This window comes from Cheilinus undulatus, linkage group 8 (genome assembly GCF_018320785.1).
Source record: "Cheilinus undulatus linkage group 8, ASM1832078v1, whole genome shotgun sequence".
Classification (NCBI taxonomy): Eukaryota; Metazoa; Chordata; class Actinopteri; order Labriformes; family Labridae; genus Cheilinus; species Cheilinus undulatus.
Window position 1 is genome coordinate 30,159,853 of NC_054872.1, and position 22,721 is coordinate 30,182,573.

At 38.3% G+C, this 22,721-nt stretch overlaps 1 protein-coding gene and 2 non-coding genes across 3 annotated transcripts; all 3 read right to left on the reverse strand.

Annotated features, from left to right (window-relative positions):
* Window positions 1–16,563: 16,563 nt before the first annotated feature.
* On the reverse strand, window positions 16,564–21,439 carry rps27.2 (ribosomal protein S27). Its single transcript, XM_041792980.1, has 4 exons — window positions 21,340–21,439; window positions 20,742–20,850; window positions 20,119–20,229; window positions 16,564–16,823 (listed from the first exon to the last, which is right to left on the reverse strand). The coding sequence occupies exons 1-4, from the start codon at window positions 21,343–21,345 to the stop codon at window positions 16,795–16,797; spliced, it is 255 nt and encodes an 84-aa protein (XP_041648914.1). The 5' UTR covers window positions 21,346–21,439; the 3' UTR covers window positions 16,564–16,794.
* LOC121514340 lies at window positions 17,652–17,781 on the reverse strand. The gene has a single exon (XR_005992283.1). It is a non-coding gene; the product is annotated as a small nucleolar RNA SNORA13 (small nucleolar RNA).
* On the reverse strand, window positions 20,332–20,467 carry LOC121514350. The gene has a single exon (XR_005992293.1). It is a non-coding gene; the product is annotated as a small nucleolar RNA SNORA13 (small nucleolar RNA).
* Window positions 21,440–22,721: the final 1,282 nt, after the last annotated feature.

Here is a 22,721-nt window from a genome sequence, read left to right on the forward strand (position 1 = left end):
TTTAGATCAATCTATTTATAAATGTTGTGTTTCATTTTAGCCAAGCTTGTTTTGCTAAATGCTAATAGGCTAAATATTACACACTGCACCTTTAAGTTTCTCCCCAGTATCAGATACTGTGTAGTCTTTATGTTTGGATGAATATAGCCTTCAGTGCAGCACTTTAAGCCTCAGCACTTTAGCATGTTACATTAGAGATGCATGTGTTCGTGTGTTACTGGTCTTTGGCTCTGCCCAGCTTGGCTCAAGTAACCATCCCACACTTACTTAATGCCAACCCTTCCTTTATATAGACACCTGCATAGACGTTTTCATTTAATGGGGCTGAATGCACACAGTAAATGGATTATGAGTTTATGGCTGTATGCTTTCTGCATTTTCTGTTCAATTAACTTCCTTCATGCTTAGTCCATTAGCGGCTCCATTGGATTAGATGGTTATGCAACACATACACAGTCATGGAAGTGATGTTTTTATGCCATAAGCAATCCTGGAAGAAAAATTATTAATGCATGCTTTTGTCGGTGATAGATCAGATTAGGGGCTCTTAAATATCTACCTGATACAGTCAGACTTGTGTTTAGTGTGCAGTCAGCTGAAATCTGACACCTCTTCACTGCACTCTTGTTTTAAAATCAATAAACCTTTTATATAGTTTTAATATACAGAATATTGGCCAATATCCAAAGAGAAATCTATGCAGCTGTGTGTAGAGAACATGTACAGTATTTCCAGCCAGACCTTTTATTGAATGGGGATTAGAATATGTAGGAAATAGCCAAGGCTGCCCATAAGAAAGGATAAAGGCGAGAGCTTTCTGGGGCTTCAGCCAAATGGGGGCCCATGGAGGTCAGCAAAATCATGGTCTATTGTAAAGTTAATCTGCGATAACCATGTTTTATTTCTAACCAGAATAATAAGCACTCTTATCAAAGCGACAAAACATATTTTTTTTATCAGTGTAGTGCAATATAGCCTCTTTAAAAATGTAGATCTCCTTTCTAAAAACAGAATTACCTTTTTATTAGTTAACATTGTTAGGCACACTGAACTAAACATTTGGGAAAGTAATGTCAGACTTTATAGCAAAGCCGTGATGTGCACAAACTTCAGGATGCCGGAAAATAAAATTAAAGAAACTGAAAACTTTTATTGGAAATGAACCAAACAATTGTGAAAGTGTCAAAATTTGCCCCAAAAATGAGTTAAAGTAGCAAAAATTGGTGAAAAGTGGCAGAAACAATGATAATAACAGGCAAATAGAGGCAATCATATGGAGAGGCAAAATGAATGAAAAGTGGCAAAAACAGAAGAAGGTTAATACAAAACTGGCGACAAGTGGAAAAAAGTGGGGGGAAATGGCAGCAAAATGGCAAAAAAATTGTGATAATGGCCAAAAGAGAAGAAAAATTTGTTAACTTTGGCAAAAAAAAAGCAAAGGTGGCGTAAATGGGCAAAAAGCAGCAAAAATTGATTAAAAGTAGCAAAAAAGAAGAGGCAAAATGGACCAAAACAGAGTTGAAAAGAGTTACAAAGTAGCATGAATTATTCATTTGAACATCAGAACCCAATAATGGCTTGACACACTTTTCATCTCCAAAATTAAGTGACTGTCAGCGAGGATGCTAACACCAATGCTGATCCAACACACATGCCATACCATCAATAAATCAGAACCGGGGAGGGCAAATTCACTGTTTTTTTCAGGGGCCCAGCCAGTTCTGAGGCCAGACCTGGAAACAGCTGTCTGCATGCTCCATCTGTGTGAGTTTTTGTAAACCTGGTTGATGATCGGTGGTCACAGTCGGTCCAGGACTTACCCTTGTCCCCATCACCAAAGAGGTGGACTGGTACAATAATAACTCCATGGCAACGCCAGCCGCCCACACTCCCTACAGGCTGTGTGGAAAAAGGGACGTTCCTGTGTGTGAGAGGGAGAATGAGATAAGGAGTGAGAGAGCAGGGGTTGTTAATTGACCTATTTTTCAGGCTGTTCAGTTGAATCAAGATGAAGGCAGAGACGATGGGTTTTTTAATGATGCCACAGGGGAGTCGTGCTTTGCTTCCTCTCATGACAGGACTTCATCTGTTGCCACTTTTCTCTGACATAACTCGGCTACCTGTAACTCTTAAGGACCATATGCATAATTTTTTGTTCTTATTGATAGTGTATTTTTTCTCTCTTTCCTATATATGTCTGTTTCTGAGGCCCTGTTAGGGAGTAATGTCTCATTGAGTGTGAAGCAGGTCCCAAGTCGAGGCCTCTGGACAGTTAGCCAATTAGAGCCTAGAAACAGTCTGCAGCATGCCAGCCGTGCTTATATCTAACTACTGGCATCCAGGTGGGACCTGAGTTAAATGAGATATTTTTAGCCCTACTACACAATTGTCTTTTTAAATCATAACTTAGTGCATGCATGCCTACTCTGTGGTCAGCGTTTATCAGTGTTAAAAGTTTCTAACCATCAGCCAGAAAAGGGGAGGGAGGGCCGGCTTTAACTCCCCTGCTTATTACTCTTTTCCCCCACATCCTCCATCTGGCCCACAGCACCAGCACACCAAGTTTCTTCATTCAGTTTTATTTCCTCCCCTCTTTACTATCAAGCCTCCCTGCTGTTAGTTCTGTACCTTCTGCTTATCACACTCACACACTCACAGATGGATCCTGAGACTTGTACACACAAAGTTGCAAACAAGCACACACACACACACACACAGAACTACATTCAAATTTGGTATTCCTTTGAACTCTGTGCTTGCACCCGCCCCCTCCTCCCCACCTCATTCCAGCCCTCCGCTGTTGCTTGCCTGAGAAGTGATGTTGGTTCCCATGGTGACCGTCTGTGTCTGTATTAGACAGGAGTTTCCTTACACAGACAGGAAAAGACGCTGAATGAAGGGAGTCACAAAACAACACACTCAATAGCGCACTGAACATGCATGCACAAATGTGAAACTGTTGATTAGCAATCAGAGCATTATTCATCCTGACTGTTTCTAATGAGGCTCAGAGAAAGATGTTGGTTGGGTGATTCTAACAGGAAAAATTTGACTTTTAACAAAAAAAAACACTGAAGATTCGATTCCACATTTTGTTATGCTAGAAAAACACATCAGAATGTTTAAATATTTATTTTCTATTAAGTCTATACTGCTCGAAATAAGGGCAATGCATTTAGTCATCATTGTTACGACCCAGCTCGTAAGGGGTTAGGGAGATAACATAAAAACCAGATTGTGTGGTTTATCAAAAGTTATTTATTAAGAAAGAAGTAAAAGTGTTTACAAATCAAAAGGTGAGGCAAATTGCAACAGAGATGGCATGCAGGTGCTGATTACATAAATTACAAACTAGAGCAAAAGAGAGTCTAACTAGAGTTTTAAGTACTACCTAACCTTAGTGAAACAAAATGGAAAGAAAACCAAGCTACCTACTCTCTCTAACCAAACCAAAACACAAGTGAAACAGCATCCCTAAACTTGGTGAATCTAACAAAGCAAAAGTACTAAATTGAGTGTGTGTGTGTGTGTGTGTGCGCCTAAAGGTAACTAAATTCCTAGCCCTGCCGAGATAAACACGAGTGCCTCCTAATTATAAATACTTAGTGAAATAACTGGAAGTTCTGTTAGAACAGTATCACAAAAACCAACACTAACAAAGAGGCACAGAGGCGAGCTGAATCAAATGATGCTGGGCAGACACTGAATGGTGGCCAAGCTTTTATAGCTGCAGGTTCTCAGGTGCTCCTCGCTAATTGGTTGATTGACCTCGCAGGGTTGCACACGAATCAGGCTTGTTAGCTGGCTGCACAGGTGAAGGGGATTCAGCCTTGAGGAAACAACATCATACACACCACACACTCACAAATTTTTTATTTTATTTAACCTTTATTTAACCAGGATTTATTCCCAAGGGAGTCCTGGCCAAGACAGCAGCATGATAAGTTTCACATATATGACATTAAAACAGGACATAGAACATACGTTACATAAATTAACAAATCAGCAGCTTTCAGCAGAATAACATGTGCACACACTGGTCAAATGTTCCCTAACTCTAGTTTTGAAATCTCCTAAACTAACACAACGCTCAAGTTTAAGATGACCCTGTAACTCTGACCAAGACAATGGAGCAAAAACATTAAAAGCTCTTTGACCAAAGACAGAGCGAGTGCGAGGAATATCATACATGATGAGTCCATGAGAACGAAGACAGCTTTTGGATTCAGTAAGGAACAAAGATAAGAAGGTAATTCATGTAAAATAGCCTTATAAAGAAAAGATATACCAATGTTACATCCTTCTATTGTATAAGGACGACCAACCAAGTTTCACATATAGAACACAATGATATAGAACACAATGAGTTTCAGTATGGACACTGCAACCCTCCTCCACCCCAGCCACCTCCATCCAGTTCATTGCAGAAAGTGGTGAAAATGGGTTAAAGGTAACAACAAGGGGTAGAAAATGGTTTAATAGTGGCAAAAAGTGGGGATAATAGGTTAAAAGTGGCAAAAAAATATAAAATTGGTTTAAAAGTGGGAAATTAAGTTGGGATAATGGGTTAAAAGTGGCAAAAAACTTATGAAAATGATTTAAAAATGGCAAAAAAACTGGGGATAATGGGTTAGAAGTGTCAAAAAAAAACTATGAAAATGGTTTAAGAGTGGCAAAAAAGTGTCAAAATTGATTAAAAGTGGCAAAAAACTTATGAAAATGATTTAAAAGTGGCAAAAAATGGGGATGATAGATTAAAAGTGTCAAAAAAAGTATGAAAATGGTTTAAAAGTGGCAAAAACGGGATAATGGGTTAAAAGTGGCAAAAAATTAAAAGTGGTTTAAAAGTGGCAAAAAACTGGGGATAATGGGTTAAAAGTGGCAAAAAATATATATATAAATGTTGAAAAGTGTCCAAAAAAGTGTAAAAAAAAAAAATGGGTTAAAAGTGGGGGAAAAATTATTAACATGAGTTAAAAGTGGCAAAAAGGTATGAAAAGTAGCAATAATGTTGCTGAAATGGGGAAACATGGCAATAACATGAAGAAAATTGGTTTAAAAGTGGCATAATGTGGCAAGAGACGGTTCTAAGTTGCATGAATGGACAGAAAAAGTTGTCAAACGGGGTTAAAACTGGCATGAATAAAAAAATGTCAAAATCCGACCAAAAATAGCTTGACCCACTTTTCTGCTCCAAAATGAGGTAACTGTTAGCCAGGATGCCAGCACAAGTGCTACTGGTCCAACACGTAATGACATCATCAATAAATCACAAGTGGGGGGGCTCATTTACTCAGGGGCCCTAGAGAATTTTGTGAGCAGGCCTGCTCACAAGACTTTCTTTCCTATTTGGATGTAATTTTGCAACACAAAAGCACTATTTGGGTTTCATAACCATTTTCATAGAGTTGTGATCTCATATCTCAATCATCCAGTTGTCTCCCTTTGGACCAAGATTTGGATAACCATGACCTGGATGAATGAGATGCTATAAAGATAAAGAGCGTGATGTTTCTTAACATGATTGTGTCTCATCATATGCCGCTGTCTCTCTTTCCAGAGGAATGCAGGTCAAGTGGACAGCAAAACATACGTTTTCTTTTGTTGTGGAAGTGTTTACCTCTTCAGAGCTGGCCCTGCAAAAGCATGCACTGATGGATCCTGGCTCATTATGACCCCGAGTACATTGTATTGCAAATGTATGGTCATGAAAAGAATGTAAGAAGGATAGTTAGATAGGATGATTTTTTAAGATAAGATAAGATAGGATATTCTTTTATTAGTTCACAAGAGGAAATTCCAGTTTTATTAATTATTTTAGCCATTATTGTGTGTCATTTTTAAACAACAAAATAACTTCTCTAATGCAGAATTAATGCACTTGTTTTGTGTAAACTAATATGAATCATGTATGAATGTACTCATACATTATTTCCTGACAGGAGAACTTTTGAAACAGGTAAATTAATCCATTTGCCAGCTGCATGTAAACACACTCTGTAACAACTTGGCCAACCAAAACAAGCGAGTGGCATCTGGCTGATGATTATATATTTACATTTTATGAGCCTCTCTCCCATGCTACTATTGACAACAGTCCTAACACATTATCTTCCTCCTCCATTAGGAGCCGGGCTGCAATTAGCCAACAGAGAGCAGTGTGCTCAAACACTGGAACAGCCTGTGTTTACATCTTCTCTCTGCCATCCTGTTTTTCTCCCTCCAATTCAGGAAGATGGGGAAGATGATCCGGACAAATATTTTCACACTTTTGTATCTTGAGTCCCATTAGAAGTAATTCATCCCCATATCCATCCTGCTGTAGACTTCCCCACTGTTCTCCCCCTCCTCTCTAGTGGGGGTTATGAGCTGCAGATGACTTGGTTTGACCAGAGCAGGGTACAGTTAGATGCCCCCCACCTCCCCCTCAGAGACTCCGCTTCATCTCCCTAAATGTTCTTTCCCACATGGTGCTGGCACACACGCTCTCAGCTATTTAAACTACATGGTCAGAATAATTAATGCAGGAAATTATCACAGATACAGGAATGATTAATCTCAAGCTGTGACAAGATGACATGACTGATTGTTTTTTACCGGGTCGCTGAGCTTTTTATACTCACGGCCATTTAGGGAGAGCATCCATCACAGTGACCCTCACTAATATAGAGGTGTGTATGCTATTGTGTGTGTGTGTGTCTTTTTCTATGTGTGTGGGTATGCTGGCCAGTATATATATGAGTACATGTGTATGTATTGTATGATGCCTGCATTGGTCAGTAAGGGTATGTGCATCAATTTATTAACCATGCTATTCTGGAGCTCCTGACATCAAGATTTTGACTGTGTCTGAGATACATAGATCAACCATAAGCATGAAGCAACCCCAAAGTAACCATGGAACACAAATTTACACACACATTTCATCATTTTTGTATTAGCTATAAGGAGGGCATTAAACCTCGGCAGCCAAAATATTTCTTTTGGCATCCATCTCCTTGTGAGGAACATAATATCAGTGAGACTTGTCAATTTAAACTTTCTGGGTCCCAGCCACATGAGGGTCAGGACCCCCTTTGGGGTCATGAGATGCTTAAGGGGGGTCACCAGATGCCTATAAACAAAGTAAGAGTTTTTTTCAAATGATGTTTTTCCAACCAATTTTGCCATTATTCACCCTTTTTTTTAATCAATTTCTGCATAATTTGGACCCATTTTTGCCACTTTTCATTTTACACCTATTTTAACACATTTTAACCCATTGCCAATTTTAACACACTTTTGCCACTCTAAACTCATTTTCGTCCATTTTTAAACTCTTTCCACCACTTTTTTTTTCCTTCCAGTTTCTGCCCCTCTTGTTGCTGCCTCTGTTGAGCCGTTTTTGCCAGCCAACCCATTCCTGCAAATTTCTGACTATATTTTTCACCTCAATATAGCCCCTTTTTGCCAGTTTTGAAAAATTTTCCACTAATTTTTGCCACTTTTATAACCTATTTCTTCCACTTTTAATCCCCTTTTACCACTTTTTATGCACTTTTTGCCACTTTAATATATTTCTGCCATTATTTGCTCATTTTTGTCACTTTTCCTAATTCTTGCCATATCCAACCAATTTCCGCCACTTTTAAAGTAAGATGGTTATACACTATGGCACAAATGGATAAAAACAGATATGTGTTGATATGATAAGAGTTGCTATTATTCAGGTTATATATAAAATATGAATTACACAGCTTAGCTTTATAATTATCTGTGATTTTGCCGACCTCCGTTGGCCTCTAGTTTGCCTGGGTTCCAGAAAGCTCCCCCTTTATCTCCCCTTATTGGCTGCCTTGTCTGCACATGACTATTCTTGATTGTGCATGACTGTTCAACCACCCTCAGGCACAGTGGGGGTCCCCAGTCTGTGGCACCTTCATTTTGGGGGTCGCAGGCTGAAAAGGTTGACAACCACTGCTCTAATGTATGTAGCTAATTTCAGAATTCATAGTCCAACCACAGCCTGCACAACTTTTTTGGGAACTTTTAATAATAATAACTTTATTTATATAGCACTTTTTAAAACAGTTGTTTACAAATTGCTTTACACACAGCAAGAGCAAAAACTCAGGGTAAAAATAAGCAATCAGAGCAGAATAGGAGCTCTGTAAAATCAAACAAGAAGGGAAGAACATGATGTGGACACAGAGGAAAAATAACACAAATGAAAATGACACAAGTAGATCTTGAATGGCAGTTACAGTAGAAGATTACAGAATCTAAAATATAATGGAGTCAGTGAAAAACAATATGATTCCTATGATAATATTCCGAAAGATATTGTAGGATGTGGGAGAAGGAGAGACTTAAATACATATATTCAAACAAAGAAACAAATATATTAAGATGATCACAACATCACATCAGTGGGGATAAAAACAAAGATAAGATTCAAGACAGAAATGTAATAGAAACAAGGACAGGTAAGTAAAATTTAGGTAGGTAAACACAAGGTTATAAAGTAAATGAGCATGAGATAAGAATGAAGGGTATAAAATTATAAAAAAGAATAAGAGTGGCAGTGTAAATAAAAGAGAAGTAATAAAATAGATAAATAGTTAGAAGGGACATCACATAAAAGCAAGTTAAGTTTTAAGGAGTGATTTAAAAGATGTCATTGAATCTGCCAGCCTTATCTAATCGGGCAGGTCGTTCCAAAGTCAAGGAGCCCTGACAGCGAAAGCCCTGTCTCCTTTAGGTTTCAGCCTTGACTTTGGAACGACCAGGAAGCCCCCGCCCGAGGATCTAAGCCTGCACATTGGCTCATAAGGGGTCAGTATTTCAGAAATGTAACCTGGTGCTAGACCCATACAAGCTTTAAAAGTGATTAGTAAAATCTTAAAATCAATTCTAAAAGTAACAGGAAGCCAGTGGAGGGAAGCGAGGATAGGGGTGATGTGATGTCGTCTCTTTAACTCATATAGTGTTAGTTCATGCAGGCCACTGAGCCAAGCACTGCCATATAACTGAGTTAAACTTGTCTCATGCAAGCCCTCACTGGCTGATGGTCAGCCTTTTTAGCACGCTTTTTAGCACGTTGTTGACTAACTGCACTCATGCGGCCTTTTTTAAGCCGCTCTATCTGGGCTTTACTTTGCTGCTCCTTCTGCAAGCTGCTTTTCGCAACCCTCCTCCACCCTAGCTCCTCCTTTATTTTGCTTCTGACACAATCAATGGCTTTTTTGTTGTCACTGATGCCTGCTCTGCTCTGGGGCTTTTTGCTACTTCTCTCCCTGCCTCGGGCTTTTCTTGTGCGCCGAGAGTGTCCAAACTATGACCCGGGTGTCTAATGCAGCCTGCAGTATAGTCTTTTATTGGGCCACAGCAAATTCTTAAAACAAAACAAGATATGGCCCACATTAGAACATAAATTTTAAGCTTGGTTGTATCGTACGTCTTAGTTTCAGCACAAGGTGCCACTATGATAATTTTGGAAACAAACATTTTGACAAGAGGAATTTTTTTATATATAAATAAAACTGAGACATCGCTATGTGATGCAATCAAAAATAAAAACATTATCCTGTTTTATAATGCTCTGGTAGCTTATGGTATGGCAGCATATAGCAGTGTCAACGGCATTCCAGGGCAGATTCAGCATCAGCCAGGGCCAACCAGGGCCTTGCCGATTGGCTATTTGCCTTGTCAGTCATTAAGTAGCCCATAAAGCATACCTAATCACTTAGCACACTTTAACCTAAAACAGATTGGTTTTACTTATTTTAATTTACTCAAGGTGAGGTATATGGAAGTGACCCCACCATATTTGTATTTTTACCTCCGCCAAGGAGGTAACGTGATTGGCTGGGTTTGTTAGTTAGTTTGTTAGTTAGTTAGTTTGTTTGTTTGTTAGTTTGTTAGCAACATAACTCAAAAAGTTATGGACGGATTTTGATTAAATTTTCAGGAAATGTCAGAAATGGCATAAGGAAGAACTGATTAGATTTTGGGATTGATCTGGATCACCGTCTGGATTCAGGAATTTTTGAAAGCATTCTTTACTACTGGGAGATAGGGCTAATGGCGGAGGGCTGCGCTCTCTGAGTGTTTTTCTAGTTCCGTATGTGGCCCTCACACTATATAAACAATGGCTATAAGTACAAATTAATAATGGCCGATAAAGAAATGTTTTTTTTTTGCAAATCATGTTTGTTTTGCAGCAAAGTGGTCCTGACTGAATTAACTACAGCACCAAAAGGAGAAGAATTTTGCCAGGAGGCAAGCAAATGATGTCATTAAATCACATCTGGGGAGGGACCGTTCACTGGGCTGTTGAGAGACCTGGCCATTTCTGTGGGCATACCTAGCCACCCTGATCTCTCCTCCCATTACTAATACAGGAATCTCAAGAGGCTCTTTCCATCGGAGCGCAAGGAGACTTCCACCAGCTCTGTGTTAATAAACATATAAATCTATTCCTCTTCTAAGTGGTCTTTGTGAAGTCATATTTAATGAAGAAAGAGTCTTATGAGATGCTAGTTAGCACATTTAAGGCTAAACAGGCAAAGCATCTGTCTTTGCGTACAGCAAAGAGCATAATCAGGTGTGGTTGAAATAAAAAATGAAGGGATAATGATAATGGCTTACTGATTATGCCTCAGATCAACCAGGGTCATCAAAGCCATTACCATCATACTACACAATTACTCTGAGTGCTGCAAATTATGTTTTTACAACCCAATTACCACCTGCCTTTGTATGTCTTTATCCATGGCTCATACAGGCAACAGAACAGCGGGTCAGATTACTCTTCAAATCAGCATATTGAGTTTAGATTTAAAGTCACTGACACTCAGTCCCTTGCTTTAGACTTGGTAGAATTACTTAACATAACATCCTGCAGCTATTTTCCACTGATTTCCAACCTGCAAGACTGTAGTAGGCGGCTGGGTGGTGCAGATTTACATATTTAGGGTTTCTGACCATTGTTATCCATTTTCCACGTCCACATTCATTAACAGGAAAGACCCATAAACTCATTGTTGCAGTGATTATGATTCCACTGGACCTAATTTGTTCCAATTTGCACTCCTTTACAACTTTGGTTGTGTTGATCCAGCTTGTAGTATGTTCCTCTGAGTTTTCACTTGGACTGGTACACAACATAAATGCTGTCTGCTTGAGTCCCTGAAGACTTGATCAGATTGGCCCATGTATTGTTGGTAAGTGGATTTGTAATCAGCTCTGCAAAAAAAAAAAACTTTGAAATAAGTTTTTTATAGAAAAAGGTCATAATCATCTATGTATTATGTTTATAAGAATCCCACATTAATATCAGACCTGTTCTTTATACAGTAATGAATCATTATTATGTAATTTAGGCTCACCACATTGTTCTTCTTTGCTAGCTAAAAGAGTTTCTCTACTACAACCTCTGTGGTGCAGCTGGTTAGCTAAATTATTAGTTCATTTTTTGTTTAGCATTTTTGGAGCTTAGTACTACAGGAGTACGGTGAGAGTCCTGGTATGCTTCCATTACACAAGCCTACATGTAAAACAAAAGCTAATATTAGCATCCAGTCACTGTAGAGATGATGTTTACATTGTTGAAAGCTATATGACTGTAATTTAAGACTATAAATTATGAAAGATTTCTATTCCCAGTCAATCTATTTTCCTACTTTAAAATAATCAAAATGTTTAACCCACTAGCTTTAGTCACAAAGCTGCTAAAGTTAGCAAAAAGTCACGTCAAAATTATTGTAAGCTAGGACGTTACAGGACACTGAATTACCTTTCAGTAGTTTCACAGTGTACAAAAAAGCTTATATTATAAGCATGATTAATCATGTTTAAGAAAAATTTAACAAAATATGGGCTTAGCTGAGGGCATACAGCAGCTTATGCTAGCTCCCATCCACTGGGACATTAGCTAGCGGTAACTGGCCTTGGTACTTTTACACCTTACAGGGCTTTATGTCAAAGCTGGCATTATTTCTTATGATATTCCAAAATGAAACAAAATATTGTTAAATAAGCTGGGGTCAGACTGTTGCTAATGTGAGAATCCAGCCACTTAGCCGACTAGACTTACTGTTAGCTGGGGGGTGGCTAACCACAGTGCCTTTAAAAAGTATTCATCTCCTTGGATGTTTTACCCTTTCATAAATCAATCATGGGCAATATAATATGGCTTTTTTACAAAAAAAATGTCAATGTCAAAGTGAAAACAAATTTCTACGAAGTAATTCCAATCAAATAAAAATATGTAATTTAAAATAAGTGGCTGCATAAATATTCACCCACTTCAAACATATTGACATAATTCAACAGAGGTCCAGCCAATTGGCGCTAGTAGTCTCACAATAAGAGAAATGAGGATCACCTGAGTGCAGTGAATGTATCTCAAGTGAATGTAGTACAAAGACACCTGTGTCTGGAAGGTCCAGTCACTGGTTGATCAATATTGCTGGCTACCATTACACGATGAAGACAAAAGAACACTCACTCATTTTACCTTACATATTTTGTTTAATTGACATTAACATTAGTCTCATAATAATTCTCAGGTAATCTTCATTGATGCCACTCGCAAGCTTGAATAAAGCAGTACAAAAACACATCAGCATTTGTGCTTTTCATTCTGAGTGTGATGTCAAAGGAAAATGGTCACCCTGTGAATATCCTGAATGGAAAATTGCGTTTTCTCAGACATGATGAATCTGTTTATCTTGACCTCTGTGTGTTGTCTTGTGCACCAGAGCTGCCAGCTGCCCTGTGCCCTGCGCTTTGTGTCACTATGTGACAGGACACGACTCCTCGCTGTGCATTGCCCAGGAGGTTCTGACAAGCGGACCAGACACTGGCTCCACTTGGCTAGAGGTTGTTTCCATGGAGACACATGGGGTCAGTCAGACCTTGCTCATTAGAGTTCAGGTCAGCTAATTGTGCACTGGATGCTAATGATGTGTAATTCCTCTGTCCTTGGCAAAGGAGAAACTCAAACAAACAAAACACTATGTTAGTGTGTGTGCTTGCCGCTGACCCAGGTCTCTCCTGTGTGCTTTGAGCTTGTTTTCATCCTTGTATAGCGAAGGCCACACTCACTTTCACACTTCCTCATCCCCACACGCTCTCCTGCACACTCTGCTAACCTCTGAGCTGTGTCCAGTTCCTCCTTTCTTTCTTTAAAATCATTTTTCATTCAACCACTTTCATTTTGCCAGATTAAAAGCTGGTATGAGAATGCAAACTGCTCTGATCAATACTGTAAAAACTCATCTGGCCAAGTCTTTGAATGACTTTTTCTTCTCCATGCTATCGATCCTCCCTCTCTGCCTCCCACTCTGAGATAACCTAGTACAGATGACTTCAACATTTGACAGCCACGTTTCGGTCTGAAGCACAATGGACCCAAACAACACCGTCCTTGGTGACTAAACTCAGAGACATATCATTTCTGCTATCTCTTCCTGTCTGGCCTTAAAACCAAGAATCACATATACAAGAGTGGATACAATATATATGCAGAAAGCAGAGAGAAACAGGCCTGATAAATGTTTAAATGTGTTAAAGAATAATGGGTCTGTGTGGTGCGAACCCAGGTTAAATGCAGGGCTCCACATCCATATCCTTTTACTTCCTTATGACTCCTTTACCTCAATGCCTTTCCAACTGAAGGAATTCAACACCACCACCATGAAATATCTAAAAAAGTCAGTGCTTGTCTTTGTTCAAACAGAGATGTCATTTTTCCTAACCATGTTGAACTTAGGCTAAAAAGAACAGAAAGATGAGGCAGCAATTTCACATGTGTGCATTACAACATGTCAGCTCAATCTGCCCTCTTTAGGACAGTCACAGAGAGGCAAACTCAAATGCTGCACTTGAGCACCCCCTGCCTGTACCATTATGTATTACAGCCAGTGCTGAAAATATCGACATTGTAATGCCTTGTAACATGAAGGTAGAAATACAAATAAATTCTCTCTGTAATGTGACAGCAGGTATATCTACATAAGCAGAGTGAGGGGGAGGCTTATGAGGCCTAAACCCCCGTTCTGTCCTGAATCTTTCAGGTCGGTTCAAGGTATGTTGCTTATGAGTGGTATGATAGATAAATGCATAAAGAAATAAGCTATACACAGTTGGGTCTTGCTGATCACAACATGGAAATTTAAATCTTAAAGCCAAACTTAACATAAAAAACAGATATTTTTACCTTAAAGAACTTATGCCCCTACTGCAATACAAAAAATACTTTTGACATTGTTCTAAAAAATATAGATTTTAGCATTTTTTGTGAACTCATCAATATTTATAACCCCATTTGTTGCTTTTTATGTTTTTTGTTTGAAAATTATTAGTTTCAATTTAAAACTTTTTCACCAAATTCCTACCCCACCTAAGCAATGTCACTTAGAAGAACAAACTTCAGGGATTGGCAGAAATGAAAATTATTGAACTTCAACATGGTGTTTCATGTTATCAGAATGATAATAGCACAGTTGCATTAAGGAAAAAAATGATGCAAGGAATGAAGTATATTTTTTAAGTTGAACAACATCATTTTTGCATGAAAATAGTGCATACAACCTTCCAATAAGCAAAATATTTCCAGGGAAACGACTCCCCTGGATTTTCCTTTGTTTGGGCTTAATCCTGGATATTTAACACATCTGGCTTTCCCCTGATCTACATGTGAATGTAAAACTCAAGTTGGTTAAATGAAGAATTTGCAACTGCCGGTGGCCCAGTCATTGTGTCCTCATGCCCCATGCAGAGTGGCTGTTATTCATGGGGCCTGGGTTCACGTCTGGCCTGTGGCTCCTTCCCCTCCTTCACTCACCCCCTGGTTCCTGACTCTACCCCCCCCCCCCATCCTATCTGTCTGATGAAGACACAAAAAGCCCAAAATAAATCTAACTGAAAAACTGGACATTTCCTGTTTTCTGTACCAGCAATTCCTTTACTCTGTTAAAATGTGGATGTGGTGTCTCATGTAATACTGTGGGAATGTCCTGATCTAACCTTTCTGGTGTCGCAGGTGCTCAATCAAGCCCCTAATCATTGATTAGAATACCCTGTAGAGCTACCCACATGTAGAGGGAGTCACCATGCATGTCTCACTTTCCACTAACTGAAGTCTAAGATGGAGTGAGGTTTTTGCAAAAACATTTTTCTAACCCTTCTCTGTTTTCCCTGTATTCTTAATCAAGACTCCAGTCTGTATTCCACTTGCTCTTTTTGAGTGAGTACTTCCATGGAATACAGCTTTTGATCATCCCATTTTATTTGAAAGTCTAAGAAACTAGTCTGGCATCAAGGACACTGCACTAAGCTGCTGTTATGTTCATTTTTTAGAAAAACTCTTTGCCCTTCCTCTTGGAAATCACTCTTCAGCTTCTTCCATAACCTGTAGTGTACCCCATGGTTCAGTTTAAGGCCTGGTTTCATTCTCTATTTAAACCCTAGCACTCAGCCAAGTAATGCCACAATGTCTCCTTTCATTTCTATACAGACAAGAAAAAGATGAATCTCCTTTTGAGACCAAAGGACCTTAGAAGCATTACAGCACTGGTTTGGCCTTGTGGGTTGAGCAGGTGTCCATATACAGAGGCTGGAATCCTCTAAAAACTGATGCAGGATCTATTCCTGGTCTTGGCACTGTTTGGTGAAACATTTAAGGATTCATTGTCTGAAGTTAAAAATTTTAAATGACTTAATAATGTCTGAGGTTTAAAAAAAAACATTTTTATGCTGTGTTAGACTCAGTAAACAAGGCAAATTATTTATCATCCCGTTTATTTTGATTTTTAAGCTCTGGCTTATTGACAAGCAAGACATAAAAACCTTCACCATAACAAAACATCACTATCTTTCATTCCATCCCCTGATTTCATTTCTGTATTCAGTATACAGATCATTGCTTTCAGATATAAGGAGTCTGCAAACAGCCTGCGTGTTCACAGTCAAAAACATGAAGTTTTTTTCACATTTAGCTTAAGCTTTCCCTCTTCCAGAACTCCTCAAACTTTTTGACCAATTTTAATAAAACAAGAGCACAGGAAACACGTCAAATCACAGCTCAGGATGTATGAATTTCTTTTAAAAGCATGAGGAAACAAGCAATAACTCCCTGAATCAGCTCAGCCCTGTACCAACAGCAGGCACTGATGACAAACTCTGCCTAATATCAAATGTCAACTTTACTCTAGCATTTATTTGGCAGGTACGTATTCTATATTTAGTGTTTTGATTCATTACCAGTTAAAACATAACATGTATTCAAAGAGCAGATTTGAAAAAGCAGTATTTGAAGTAAAGGGTTGTTTCTTTTGAGTTTAGATGAAGTGACTCTTAGCTTGAACATTTTAAGGAAAAGTGTTTTTAGGGAAATCACTTGCCACTAAAACCTGTTAAAGCCACACATCTGTACACCTGAACAATACCAAACGCCAGAGCACTAAAATTTGATCTTTACCAGCATTTTCTGAAGGGTTGAGTGCCTTCTACCTAAGTCATGTGACTTCTGAGAGTCTCACGAGAAAACAGAACAAACTGGATGGCAAACATGCAAGATTATTTTAACAAAATCAACCTAGGTTTATTGAGATAAAAGAATTAATGGATAGTGGCTGAGAGAGGGATCTCAATAACGCCAAGCATTCCCCTCTGTGCATATTCTGCAGATAGGCATCTTATGTCACAAGATTTGTATACACGCCCTTTCTTTTCATCGCTGTGTCAGCTCCATGGCAGTGTTCCTCCATCCGTTTCCTTCTCGACCAGGTTTGTTCATCTCCAGTCAAACTAGTGCTGTTTCCTCCTGAAGGAGCATCCTGGTGAGAGAGGTAAAAACAAAAGGGATTTAAATGAGGTCTACAAATTAACAATGTAATGTAACAAGCTAAATGCTACGTAGTTTTTGAGGACAGTTGAGAGCTATTGGTCACTATGGGTGCCGTTTGTTGCATTGTTACCATGTTTATAGCAGTCAAAATAGATGAAGTATTTCAACAATAACATTTAAAAATGCACTTTAACCCAAAAGTCAGCCGAAAGCCAAAAGACATTCACTTTCAAGTCAGAGAAGATTGATAAAGTCTCCAGAAAATACTGACATTTCTTCTTCAAAAACAAAACAATGGGTATGGACTGATTTGTGTTAATCCACTTATTGCTGCAGCTCTTTAAACTACAAGCTAAAGCTCCATTAGAGGCTCTGAAATGCCAGACTTGATATTTGTGGCCTTTTTGACAAGCAAAAAAAACTACTATATCCCATAGAATGAATGTACGTTGTGTAGAAGCTGACTCAGTGCCAGGGACACAACAGAGAACACTTAAACTAATGTTATCTGCCTTTTCAAACACTGAGTCACCTCCAAACAAGCGCAGTTTCACTGCCAACAGTTGCAGCTGCACCCATAGTAACTCAGAGCACAGCGTGCTGAGAAGCCCATGGTTACCACGGCAGCAGAGCACAGGATAGAGTGGGTGAGACTGTAAGAGCATCAGCGAAAGCAAACCTTGACCTCAAACTCAAAGTATTCACTAAAATACTGCATACAGAGTGCATCATCACTTTTTAGTGTAAGGAGGCCACTAAAGCACACTTCTCATATGACTTTGATTAGAATTTACGTCAACCATTTCTGTTTACACGTTTGTGTTCTTGCAGCTAACAGTGTAGAAAAGATCAATCATGATAATTTCTTTCACGACCACAAGAGTCACTGTACGCCTCGGCTGACACCCTGCTCATGAGGAAAACAATGAGAGGGCAACACAGAGGCAAATCTCAAGGTGTATGTGAGACTTAATACGCACTTTCATTTACACTTTTAAGAATTTTTAAATACTGTAAAGACCTGAGCTGAGAAAAATGAATACCACTTTTAGCACCATAAATGGTCAAAAATAAAAGGCATGAGGTTTCTTGGTACACTGGACTGAAGCTGAATTTTCAGATTCAATAAACTGTTTATGAAAGTCAAACAGTATAGGGCAAAAGTTATTTTTTCATCATTAATGTCCAAATTTGATGACTTCTGGCACATTTAAGGCCTCTATTTTATCAATATGTTGTATGGTGATATTTATTATAACACATTTTGACAGGTGTGCTGAGCTGATTCTTAATAGTTTAACTATTAAGAGCAGACTCATTCTTTTGCAGATCAGGCTGCCTCCTCACCACAGAGATTGCTTTTCTTCTGGTTATCCATAATAGCCAATGAAAGCCAACAGACTGGGAGGTGTCACCAACCAGATGTTGCGTACTTTTTACAGCTCATTATAGTACAAACACAACTATACAGTCTTCTCAGCTGGGACAGCTAGCTGACACTTTCTTTATTTTTTCCTTTGTCACACCTAATCATCATCATCATCATCATTATGTGTGGCAGAACCCATCAAAACACAGGGTCAAGCACATTTGGTTGCATTAAACTTCAAATGTACTTGTTATAATTTTATTTATATTGTAAAATATCTGTTCCTGTCTGATGATGGCCACTTTCAAGGCAGAAACTTTTGGAGCCAAACACCATCTAATATATGACTTGCCTGTGCAAAATATGAGGTTTTGTGCCTTTGTGTCTTCAGTAAGATGATGCAACAGATTTTTTAAAACAGCATTTCATAATAATCCAGTTAATGCCACAGTAGCTGAGCAGTAAAGCTATGGAATCCACAATACAATTTTAAGTGAGAAAACTGTACCACATGTTCAAATTTAGTCATTCAATCTAAATATTTGTAACCAGACACTGATTTGATTTTTTTCAGTGTCTCTGGGGTATTTGCTCTGTCTACCTAGAAAACAGGTTTCCTTATTCCTGGATGTTGTGTGTTCATTTGAACAACTGCTGACAGGCTATTAATACCTTTAACTGCAGGTTAAGTTATTAGTCACTATTAATTAAATATATCAATGTGTGAAGCATTTCTTTAAATCAGGCTTTTTTGATTAAATATTCCTGACTTCTAGCTCTGAGCGTTACCTGCTCTTTTTAAAAACACAGGACTAGAATCATACATAAGGGAGAGGTCTGCCGCTCAGTAGACGCATTTAAAGTTTGGATGTACCTGAACACATCTCTGTACGCTTGTGTGTGTATTTATGGATCTCTTCAGAGCGAGTGTTTGCACATCATGTCAAGGTGAGGAGAGATCAGGGAAGACTTAAACAGTCTTTGGTTGAGTTTTCAGATATATTGTTGCCTTTCTAGCATGGGGTTTTTCTGTCTAACGGTACAACCGCATGGTCAGTGATATGTAAAGTCATAATGTAATTAATCTGCATTAATTCTTCAAAAAAATAATTTTGGATGCTCTTAACTCAAAATCAATTTGTTATTTTAATGGCCCTGACTGAGAAGTTCATGCTTTTATTCAAAGAGCTAACAGTCTGTGATGAATAAAATTAACCAAATGCAAAACACTGGGTCCAGACACAGGCTCAGGATGGGTCGGGTTCTTCTTTTTAGGATGGTGCAGAATTGTACTGTACAGCTGCCTTGTGCTTTTGACGTATTATAATCATTTAACGTAAAACAACCAAATATTCTTAGTAATTATTATTAAGAAAGAATGCACTCACTATGCTAAACACCACTGTCCCACTCCCCTGCTGGCCTGAACTCACCCTACTCCAAGCCTAAGTGGGCCTAGGCAGGGTTACCTCTTGTACATGCACATCAACATGTCATGCATGGCTGTGTTTAGAAGATGCACTGTGTCAGAGCCAGCACAATGGAGAATATGACCGTGACTTTACTCATTTTGTGATTTATTTTGGTTAGTTAAAGCCCTCTAACACTACGGCATTTCTCTGTTCTTCATGATTATCCACATTGCATACCCATACTTTTGAACATGCATGAGAAACTGCACCATGCCAAAGCCCTCCTCTTCCATCTGTGCCAGAGCCAAAGGAGTGCTTAACTATAGTACGGGGCGTACACTTTGGAGAAACAAGCTGGTCTTTGTGGGTCAGACATGCATTGACACAATAAGGATTTCCTAGTGTGAGTGTACCCCACACAGAAACATAGTTTAATATGCATCTGTGATTTTTGTAAACACAAACTTAAGCATATTTCACTTTACACACTGTATTCCCATTACCTTCTGTAAGACGAGCTTTGCCTCCAGTTGGCTGACAAAGAACTGTGGAGCAGCCAACACACAGCACTACAGTCTGAGCATGACTGAACACTGTGGTGATCTTGTAGCAACCTGCAGAAAAAATCCATCCAAATACAACAGCTATGAAAACAGATCACAAGAAACATCCTGCTACCAACATAATCATACTTCCACGTGTTTAAAATATTACAAATTTGTTCTTGCAACTGTTTGTGTAATAGAGTCGAATAAAACTCTTTAAACAAAAAGGGCAGTCACAAGTTTCCCTGTATGCCTTATTTGACACCCGATCACCAAGGAAATGATGAAAGGGCAACACATAAAGGCAACAAATATTAATACAGTACAAGTCTAATGCAGATGTAGGGGAAGTACTAGTTTTGGACGTACCACTTCAATAAAAAAAAAAATGCAGCCCTGAATTTACAGTTTGAAATTAAAATCATTTAGGTTGTACAAAATTTGCTTGAACATCGAATTGCCTCTAGTTTTATTTACATTAAGGGGCTCGCTTTTTAGTTTGCCTTGCTTTGGAAAACACACTGTATTTTTCATGTCTAAAACCAAGGGGTTGACCAGGATGCCAGATCAAATAAACTGACCTGGGCATTTGACATCCATGAAATAGGAATTAGGACACTGCACAAGACGTTTTTTCTTATGTCTCCTCTTCTCCTCCTCTGGGCTGGGGTTCAGTAGATCTTTTGCAAGCTGAAAGAAAACAGAATAATATTATTTAATGGTTAAAATAGCCGCACTCTAGGTCGAGGTAAAGCATTTCATAAAATTATCGCGTTTACAGGAATACAGAGAGCAAAGGTCGATACATCGTTACAGCTTTCAAATGACAGGAAATATGACTACAGTGAGTCAAAGTGCTGTGAAGAATCGAGTCCTTTTAGTTAAACATCATCGTACTAATGACAAAGTAAGATGGCATTGAAAGTTGAGTTTTTAACCAGAAAAATACGAAAACCAACATGTGACTTCAAGAAGGAAAAGGAGCCGCGTGGGCTGCTTTGTGTTACACGTGTCTCGCCATATTGCAGCCGTTTTAACATCTTTATACGCACATAACAGCAGAATACAACACGTTAACTTCAACATAAAAAGAACGTAATTTTAATTCCTATTAAGTTTCTCTTGTAAAATACACTTTTCAAACGAGATGTCAAACATATAAACGGTAGAGTTACTCACTGGCATGTCTGCGTGTCTGGGTGCTCACCGGAAAAACATCCCGACGGCGCACCGGAAACTTCTAACTGAAGCTACACATAAAGCGGAACACAGACTTTTTATGTCTTTTTTTAAAAAACAAAATTGCAAATATTTACAAATAATTTAGATAACTTTGGTTTCATTTTACTAAGCAGTTCCAAAATCTTAAACAAATTAATACAAAAATAAAGTAGAACATTTGAAAACATTTCAAACCATAATGCAAAAGTACGGAAGCCACAAAGGTCAGTGTACTTTCTGAGTCAATACTTTTTTTTTTTAAACAACTTTTATTGAACAATTTCAACATAAAAGATATATACAGTTCGTCAAAACAACAACAATTTTCATTTAAGGCACATAGTTGTAAAACAAAAAAGTTTACATCAAGGGGAAAACAAAAGATAGAATTAAAAAAATTACAATGACACATATATATATAGAGAGAGAGAGAGAGAGAGAGAGAGAGAGAATATGACTTAACATTTAAACTGTTATGCAAGGGTGAGAGATTAAAAAAATAATTAATCATAATGGATTTACAAAATACTTACAGGAAGATACTTCTTTAAAATTTGAGAGGTTTAAAGACCTTTTTTGTTAGGGGACATCCCAGAAATAGATTCAAATAGATATTTTAGTTCAATGCAAAATATACTATTGTTAGGCATGGTCTGTAGCACTCTGGTCTTGTGAATATGATTTTTGCCAAGAATACAACAGAGTTTAACTGCAGTGTTAATGCATTGTGAATCTGACACACGGTGTAGAAACAAAATCATTTCTTCTGTTATAGGAATCAATCTGTTGAAACAATAATAAATCATCATAGATATTTCAACCCAAAATGTTTGAGAATGAAAACATCTGTACATTTGGGTATATACTATAAAAGATCACGGATGGCCCTTGTTTGACATGGAGGCTTTTATTTTGAAATGCTCACCTTTCCCAAGGGTCGCATGATTTCCTTTTCCTCAGGTATTTCATTAAATGAAGAAAACAAAATAAATAAAAAATAAAACAAAAAAGGACCCTTTAAAAAAAAAGTTGTTTTTTTTTTTTTTTTATTCTGTGACCAAAATGAAAAAACTGAAAATTATGACACAATTGCACCATGAATGGAGTTATCACCGAGTTAATATGTCAACCTATGACTTCAAGTGTTTCCAAAAGATGCATAGTACATAATCTTCATCAGTGTGTATTGCCTTGCCATGAGGTTCACTTGCTGTTTTGTTCTTGCCAGAGACCCACCTTACAGGTTTTGGAGAGCTACTGCAGCTCTGTCAGTTGTAGAATACTAAACATTTTGAAAAAGAAAGTTTTACTATATGCAGTGTTGACCAATATTGGCTCTT